We start from the raw sequence: 9,158 nt of genomic DNA, 5'->3' as shown, positions 1-9,158 counted from the left end.
CACACTTTTAAATGAGGATTATCCACTAACTATATAAAAATTATAGTACTGTAAGCATATAATCAACTACCTACTTGCGTCTTTAATGTATATCATATACTAAAATATACTTCATATATCACTTTTCCACAGTCTCATTCGTCAGTCACTTGCCTTCTTTTTGTATATTAAAATCCTAAGTGATTGATAATGTTATCGAGACGTGATTGACATACATACCTAACCAGTTGACCAACCATAAGTGAAATTTTATCAGTCATTTAGATAACTGTATGTAATTATGGCGCTAAGCTGAAGTGGGAGTTGTTATAGGTTGATAGTGACAATAAGTTTAGAAATGGCAAATTATATTTTATATCTAGGTGGCATAACATGCGTATATAACAGGATTCTATCAAATCAAATAAGAGAACTGAACAGGGGGCAATGCTGGGTATAAACTAGTGTTTTTCATTTTACTTTAACGACTTCATCTAATGAAAACTTAAAAAATACTACTAGACTTAAGTCTAAGGCCAGTTCATACTATTTGCCTATTTGGTACAACTATTTTCGTCTTTTGGGTACTGTCATGAAAATTAGCAATCAGGTTTTACTTTCAAATGTCAAGAGCCTCACAATATTTAAGCAAAGTTGGACATGAATATTAGCTATCTTCAAACTGGACATAATGATGCATCCGGTGACTACAATGTTACAATAATACAATGTATTATCTCATAGTTTGATTTTTTCCAGTTTCAATGAAATCACTCTAAAAAGTAAGAAATAGTAACAAAGATAAGAACTTCACCTTGAAGGGGTAGAAGAAACAATGAAGGTCTAACCAAATACTGTTGTCCTTCTAGGCTAAAATTGAAGCTCGGAGCTAATAAACATGGTGGGAAGCCAATGAAAATTATACAGACAAGTCACCTCCATCATTAGAAGTTAATACTGATGCTCACTGAATTTCTATCTCCGCCCTGCGCGACCTTTAGCACCTCTTGCTTTCTGTGAGAAACCCAAAAAAGTATTAGAAAGAACAAGGTATATGCTTGCCACAGTGATGTATGAAGTATATAATACTATCTAGCTTCAATCTAGAATGGCAGAGGAAAATTTTTGGCTTACAGATTGAGTGTTAAAGCTTGCCCCCGATCCTGATGTTGCTCCTATTCAGTTGAAACAGAAAATCAATGAATAGAGAATAAAATAATGAAAATCCGCAAAAATTAAAAAAAAAAAGAGACCGCATATAGGACAGAGCAGGGTATATATGCTGACCATTATCGGGCAATTATAACATAAACCATGGAGCAGGTTTTAATATAGTTATATAACAGTAAGTTATCAGGATGGTATGCTCAAGTGTTACGTTACAGCACTGACAGAGTTGCATCCGAAACAAGTTAGATGACAGTATTTTTAGTAAGTAAGATATAATATAGGGGAATTATTTGCTGATGGAGTCTAATATTTGCTAGGACGAACCGGTCACAGCCCATGGAATGGGAGACCAGGCGCCCCATGCTTGGCCAGTAAAAAAATAAATTAAGGGCATAGCTGTATGGAAAACTTTAGACCCAAAAACCTAGTTGCGCAAGCAGCAAAGCAAACATATTAGATAAGGATTCACCCTAATTTGGCCCCATATAAACAGTCCCAACAAATTGTAGATCTAGTACCGAAATCAATGAAAGGGCTCTAGTTCGCACATTGTTTAAGCAGATTGAAGTGACCTGCCCAACCACGTAGTAATGCAGTGTTCTCATCTTCTTCATTCATATAATCATATATGTATTTTGCATTTCTTTCATGTGTGTTTGAACTAGGTTTGAATGTCAAATCCCCAACATTAATTACCTGTAAATGAACTTCCAAATGGCGACGGTCCTGCTGAAGGGTTTGTAGCAAATTGTGAAGAAAATGCTGATGCTCCTGTAGAAGGGTTTATGGCAAATGGCGTTGAGGTTCCTGCAGCAGGTGTACTAAAAAAGGAGGGTGTTGAACTAGAGGATGGCCCAAAAATGGATGTCTGAGGAGAAGCCGTGGATGCAAATGCATTATTAAATGATGGAGCAGATGGGGCAAGAGTTGAAAACGACGAAGATGATGACGTGGCAGAGAATGGCGTACTGAAAAGTCCAGATCCACCTGTTGCCGCTGAGGCAGATGTGGGCGGAGCAACCGATGTCGCAGTTGTTCCCGAGCTCGCTGGCAACCCAGCAAGTTGAGTTGATGGTTGTGGATTAGAAGGTAAGTGCAGAGTTGGATGTATCCTCCGGGCTGCAGCAGCTCTTTTAGCGGTTTCTCGTCGATCAGCCTCAAGAAATGGATCATTCCCATCTCCCCGACCGCGCTGGTCAGCAAGGTATGCTGTTTTCATGGACTCCATATACTGATGAATGCTCTCCACCTGCAAACCATAGGTCATGACTACAAAATACAGTATCAAACAAAATTACTCTGCACCCAAAAATTCCTACCTTTGCAGCCACGTAAACAAAGAAGTCATGAACATTTGACATAACTTTGGGTAGAGACTGGTACAATGAAGAGGTGGGATTCATTGCATTCCTATTAGATTCTAGAAGTAACTGCTCCAGCTCCTCAACCCATTGGCGACACTCAGCTAGATACTTCTCAAATCTGGCAACAGTTTGTTGCAAAAATGGAGAAGGCTTTCGTGGCATGCCACTGTAGAAATCATAAACTGGCACCATGGCGGATGTTGTAGGTTGAGTAGTTGTAGTTGTTATCGCTCCAGGAGGCTGTGATGTTGTTACAGCAGAGGTTTTATTTGGGTGAGAAAACTTGGACCGAAGCATCATGAAAGAGCGAACTGCAATTTCTGTGTTCCGTAGCATATCCTTAACATTAGCAGTAAGGTCATGAAGCAGAGCCTTCTGTCTATCCATCGCAGTACTGATTCCACCAAGTTCCTATCCAAATAGAGTGTAAAAATTGTAATTTGAGTGATTTTTAAGCAGTCACGGTCAGCAACCATACAGGATAAAACTCAGCGAGAATTGATTAACTACACAATTAAGCATATTATGAACAATATGTTTAAATGCAGACACACACAAATCTAGAACCCAGATCAGCTAAATTCATACAGCAGAATATATAAGGCAATAACCACAACAGAATTTGAATTCTGCCAAACATTGCAAGAGTACAAATATGCTACGTAGTCAATTTCGGAGGTATACCAGTGGTAGGTTTTCGGTCCTCCAGTGGTATTTCAGTCCTCCGGAATTTACCAAAATCTCACCGAAATTGGTCCAAATTTTTAATTTTTTTTTGTCCAAACTTCACCACAGCATAATAGTAACAAATTTTGACAAGTATTAACACTAATCTATTTAATATTGACACTTTCAAGTTTCAAGTTCAAATTTTGTAGACATCGCATAATATTAGAACTACCGAAATCCCATAGATATTTCCAAATTTTCAAATTTCGGTTCTTGACCGAAACACACAAATTTTGGCTTTGAACTACATATCAGATATGTCAACGGGGTCAAAGGAGACCAGGGTCCAGGAACCTGCCACTGATCCTTTAAAGAGAACGAGTTATATTCTCATAATCTCACCCCATTTCCCAACAGAAGTTGGGGGTTTGCGCTATCATAAAAAAAGCTAAAAAGAATCTTATAAACTTCACGTTCCTCATCGTTATTAAGCATTTAAACAAATAAAGGTGTAACCAAAGATGGCGTCATCCTCAGATAATTAGAAACATGAAAGGTAGTATGTGTCATGTGTAAGTAAGAGAATGGGATCTAAGGTATTTTGAGCTAAAAAATTATATATTTGGGAATTTAGGGTACTTGCAAGTCTCGATATTAAATATAACCAATCATTTATATTCTAAACTAAATGGGGTCATGTTCGGGTCAGAGGTTGTAAATTTGGGTTGGGGTTGCCCATCCCAAGATTTCTTGAGAACCCATCATCCCTGGTCAAACTAGGGATGAATATTAACTTAATGAGCCTATACTTTTATTGCAACGCCTACATTCGAATGGAGATCAATCGTCAGTAAGCTAAAGGCAATTAGAAAAAATGTAAGATTACTCCCCCTCTTAATCATGAGCTACATCAATATCCCTATTTCTCAACTCACTTTTAGAAAATCCTCGTTAGCAACGAAACTAGCAATTTAATAGGATGGTACAGCCTCTTCTACAACAGCTACATGTGTCTTGCAAGGTCTGGCAATACAGACCCAACTAATTAAAATCTGGTCAACTTGAGCCCTCGTCATATATGATGGACCTATTTGGCCCATGTATACGCTTCTCAACATGTTGAAAAAAACAAGGAAAAAGCACTAGCAATATGTGAGCAGGGTCATATGGTTCGGGGTAAAACTTGATTAGCTCACTGTTTTAATGTCACTGCTTAATGCTTATCATTACAGTCCATAGTTGATGGTTTTCATAATGCATTAAATACATTTGACATAATGAAACTTCAAAAGAAATTGTATAATAAACGAGCTCAGACTGACCTGTTAGGCCTGGGGAGTTTTAAGTCACTATTTTTACCACCTGCCTACTCTGCCGATTATGCCACCTCTAAATATGTCCAATTCCATACTCATTAAACACCATATATCCAAATACACATAGAATGTGTACACTTCATTAATCACTGACTCGTCTCTCAGTAGCTAAGTTACAGAGCAATATTGTTCTGCCTTGAGTGTCCTAGCTAGTAACAGTTTCCGTTATCTTGTCTTCTCCAATCTCAGCAAGCATTTTCAGAGTTATTCTAATTACTTTCAAAAATACTGCTCCTAAGCACATTTTTTTGGTTTCCAACTTTCCCATACCAACACATCGTCAACATAACATTTTTTAAAGTAACAAATGTTTATGCATTGTCATTTGGTACGCCAAACCAGAATCTAACAACCCGCCCAAAACAACATCGCTCAAAAACCCATTCAAGGCGTTACTATAACCTCCACAAAGAACGTTACTTTATGCGCTACATTACGCTAAGTCTTTTTCTTATCCTAATTTGCATCTTAAATAGCACCAACCCCAATAAACATTCTTATGCACAAGCATTTCACATAACATACTATATCAGCGGGCAAAATTGCTTAATACATTATAACATTCACTATTGTCTACACATAAAAAAGAAAGGTAATTGAAAATTTGAAATTTAAAAAAAAAAAAAGTACCTGAAGAATATGAGTAGCATCAAGCTCAAATCCATCATTAGAAACCGAAGAAGAATCGTAAAGTCTCCCACATTGATCCAATCTTTGACTTTCGTCTCTATACTCCAATATTCTCTCCCTTTATTAACACAAATCAAACTTATTAACATACATGTAACTCATATATATATATATATATATATATATAAAGGAAAACTTACTCAATTTGAAGAAGGAACTTTTGAGAATCAGGATGAAGGTCAGCCCATTTAGTACCATAACTTGCTGGTGTTTTATCATTAGTGAATAAAAACAATTGGCTTTGTTGTTGTTGTTGTTGTTGTTGTTGTTGTTGCTGCTGTTGTTGCTGCTGTTGTTGTTGGGGGAAAAAAGGGCTGCCGGCGCTTGGTTGAAATGGTGAATTTTGAGTTTGTTGGAAAATTGATGGCTGCTGCTGTTGTGGTGTGTTGAAAGAGAATGCCATTGATTATACTTATGTTTCGTGAATTTGATTTGTTGATTTATTTTGTGTCTTTTGGAGAAAGGGGTGAATTTTTTTGAAAAACCCTTATTTTAAAACCCTAGATTTTGAAGAAAAGACGAATTAAGGTGGTGGACGAAGAAAGTAATTTGGGCTTTTTTTTTTCTTCCTTATGGGTTGAGTTAAAGTATTAAGCCCAGTAGCCCATACATATCCATTTTTCTTTTTGGAATTATTAACTAACGTTTTTTTTTTTAAATTAAATTTCATTAATAACCTTTTTTTTTAACAGCAACCTAATTTCTTTTTTAGTTTTTGAATACTTTATTTCTTATAACATTACTTAAGTATTACGTTTTGCACCATTAAATTGATACGATTCAACCGATCATGTCTAGACCGGTTTGAGATCTAGTTTTGTTTTAAAAACATTAAGGTTTTTTTGAACATGGAGGCGACGATAAAAATAGGGATTAAGATCTTTTTAAGTTATTATTAACTTCATTGATGAAGTTGAGGAAATCTTGACCTTTAAATTAAAATTAAAGGTGAAAATTCAAAGTTGACATTTGAATTTTGATTTTAATCCAAATATCAAAATCATTAACTTTACCTATTAAGTTAATAAAACTTAGAGTATCTCAATCTTAAAAGTAGTGGTAATATTTAAGTTTGTATTTTATATAAATTATAATTATAATACCAATATTTTAACTTGCAAGTCTTTTTGTTGAAAACTCAAATCTTTCTTTTTACTTCCATATCTTACAAACTATATATATCTAACTAATTTGTTGATATCTGGCATAAAATAACACATGTCTATATGTCTATCAGTTTAAATTGAGTGTCGATAACTACATCATGTCATTATATTTATTTTTTTTAATTTTAAAGTTAACTAAGCCCTTAAAATCGTTTACAATATATGTGTTACAAAGCTACTATATCATGTCATAGTTGTTGTTTGTTAGTTGTTACCATCCTAAACCTTTTACTTGATAAAGTTAAGTCTAAAGTTTTGAGTTTTACTAAATACATTCTTCAAGATTATGAGAGAAATATTCCAAGATGGTTGATAATCGGTATTTACTCGTAAAAGAAAGAAAAATTCCTTTGTAGACTTCGGCCAGGTTAAAATCCGTTTATCTCACACAAATACACGAATTATCGATTCTTTATCAAAATAAGATAAACACACGCGACTTTGAAACTTAATGAAAGAATAACGACCATGAACTTATTCTTGATAATCAACCGTTTTTCTTCTTCACCTCGATTCACACTAGTGGAACCAAACAACTCCTTTTATAAGCAAGACTAAGCCAAAAGCTAAAGAGAAACACACTAAAAGAATAATTAATTCTATTAAATTACTACTCACAATTGAAACACCATGAAAAGTAATGAAGAAAAAGGAGCGGCGAAACGCAAAAGATTATTTTTGACAAATTCGGATGTTAAGCGGGTTGTTTTCTAATGAGTAAATAGTACAGTATTATTTTAAGTTAATTTTGTTTTATATGAAGTCCTTAAGTCAAACTTAATCAATAGTTAAAACATTGTTTTCATTCTCTCTTTCTTTAACTTCAAACTCACCATATATATTCAAAATTCAAAATAGCATAAAATAAAATACATTTGAGCAACAAGTTTGAATCTCGAAGGAAATTTCCATGGATAACATTAGAAGACAATAATAAAAAATTAAAAACTTTGTTTTCTCATACTAGCTAGGTAAAAACCAGATAGTAAAAAGTAATAATCTACCGACACATTTAACCACACCACATAATTAACACCTCTAACCTATCATTACTTGAATAACGTACCCACTTCTAATTAGTAATTTACTCTTCATTTCATTTCATTACATACTATCATATCATTCCTGGAGTTGAAATAGCAAGTTCAGGCAAAGTAAAACACTCTCCACCACCAACACCAACACCAAGTCCATTCTCTCCACCATTCCCAGCCTGCCACGTAGCATTAATCCCACCACCATAAACACCACCATGATCACCACCACCACCAACACTAAGCCCCATCCCAGAAAAAGGCCAAATAGCCCTTCCAATTCCAAACCCATTGTCTTCAAACCCCAGCCCAAAAAACCCACCAGGCCCATTAGTACTATTCAACAAAGAAGTAAAACTATCACACATACTCATACTCACACCCGGCAACAAAAAAGGTTGTGCCCCCATATGTCGGTACTCAATGCCCCCACTAACACCACCACTAGTAGTTGTTGTACTAGTAGTAGTGTTACTCAAACCAACATTATAAGTGTTTGTCCCAGCGTGGTGAACACGTGATCTTTTGGCATTTTTGCGACTTCCTCCACCAACAGGAATGTCACGAAGGGTGCCACCGTGAGTCCAATAACGGCGACAACCTTTACAAAAATGACGTGGCTGAGAAAAGTTATAGTTATTATAGTAACAAAATTTAGTATTAGTGGAGTCACATCTTGGACAGGGAAGGTGTTCGGGTTCGGGTGGTGGAATGCCTAAAGAAGAGCAACCATTTGGTTTTGTTGGTATTACTCGACCACAATTAGGATGATCAGTTGATGGCATTTTTTTTGGTTTTTTGGCAAATGGTCTTTTGTTTTGGTTTGTGGGGAATGAAGGAAGTGGGGGGGTTTATATTGAGGGTGAGAAGGGAATAAGGACAGGCTTTTTTTCAGAGAGATAGATGTAGATATAACAGGAGAAACATAGGTAGGGCCTAGGGGGACTGTTAAAATGTGGGCTCAGCCACCAAACTTGAACCTATTGCCACTCTATTGAAGCTAGTTTTTTTTATTTTCTAAAAAAAAAAGAACAAACTTATTGGTATGTTTTTTCACTGGCATGCTAACAAGATACGCTATCCGTACATGAAAAGAATAACTTTTACTCGTATATACTTACTGTTTGTTAAATGTACATTAAAAATCCGAGAATTTGTTTTTAGTCCCACAATATATTTGAACATTTGCATTTGTTATTTTGTTATTAAAGAGACACAAAAGTTTTAAGCCAAGTGCATCCAAAAGGATGACCGATGCATTTGGTGTAGAAAGATGGGGAAAAGAGATCTTAATTAAAGCTTTATTTTTAGAAAATTTTTGTTTTCAATATATATGTTGGGGTTTGTTAAATACGCATAAATTGTCTGGATATTTATCATGAAAATCTGGGGGCGAGCTTTTAATATAAAAGGTACAAATTTTTTTATGCACGTTAAATATAACCCTTAGGGCTATATTTAGTATTTCTCATATATGTTTTATGTTTCCTTTGTAAATAGTTTAATATATATTATAATTAATAATTAATTAATTATAAATCATAAGTGGATAGGATTTAAGTGAAGCCTCTTTTAATTTTTTTTTCTAAATTTGTCGATATGTTGTGCTCCTTCGGCTCTAAGATTATAGTTCATCTTTTTATGTTGTTTTGTCCCATATTATTGTCTACCATTCCAAATAAATGTGTACAACTGACCAAGTTAATTATA

General features: G+C 35.0%; 2 protein-coding genes across 2 annotated transcripts; both read right to left on the bottom strand.

The window, feature by feature from the left end:
* Positions 1-622: 622 nt before the first annotated feature.
* Positions 623-5,727, bottom strand: LOC122588527 (nuclear pore complex protein NUP58). Its single transcript, XM_043760662.1, has 6 exons — positions 5,389-5,727; positions 5,189-5,306; positions 2,469-2,924; positions 1,846-2,398; positions 1,114-1,154; positions 623-993 (listed from the first exon to the last, which is right to left on the bottom strand). The coding sequence occupies exons 1-6, from the start codon at positions 5,649-5,651 to the stop codon at positions 955-957; spliced, it is 1,470 nt and encodes a 489-aa protein (XP_043616597.1). The 5' UTR covers positions 5,652-5,727; the 3' UTR covers positions 623-954.
* A 1,574-nt stretch (positions 5,728-7,301) lies between these two features.
* Positions 7,302-8,283, bottom strand: LOC122589731 (dof zinc finger protein DOF3.4-like). Its single transcript, XM_043762058.1, has one exon. It carries the CDS (start codon positions 8,231-8,233, stop codon positions 7,529-7,531), a length of 705 nt encoding a protein of 234 aa, XP_043617993.1. The 5' UTR covers positions 8,234-8,283; the 3' UTR covers positions 7,302-7,528.
* Positions 8,284-9,158: the final 875 nt, after the last annotated feature.

Source organism: Erigeron canadensis, chromosome 2 (genome assembly GCF_010389155.1).
Source record: "Erigeron canadensis isolate Cc75 chromosome 2, C_canadensis_v1, whole genome shotgun sequence".
Taxonomy (NCBI): Eukaryota; Viridiplantae; Streptophyta; class Magnoliopsida; order Asterales; family Asteraceae; genus Erigeron; species Erigeron canadensis.
Note: the sequence above shows the minus strand (reverse complement) of the source record. Positions and strands in the feature narration are given on the sequence as shown.

Bases quoted from the DNA above. Each gene is read 5' to 3' on its own strand.
- LOC122589731 (XM_043762058.1), bottom strand. From the start codon at position 8,233: ATGCCATCAACTGATCATCCTAATTGTGGTCGAGTAATACCAACAAAA.
- LOC122588527 (XM_043760662.1), bottom strand. From the start codon at position 5,651: ATGGCATTCTCTTTCAACACACCACAACAGCAGCAGCCATCAATTTTC. The intron at 5,307-5,388 runs GTAAGTTTTCCT...GTGTTAATAAAG, and splicing joins AAGTTCCTTCTTCAAATTGA to GGAGAGAATATTGGAGTATA. The intron at 2,399-2,468 runs GTAGGAATTTTT...TATGGTTTGCAG, and splicing joins TTGTTTACGTGGCTGCAAAG to GTGGAGAGCATTCATCAGTA.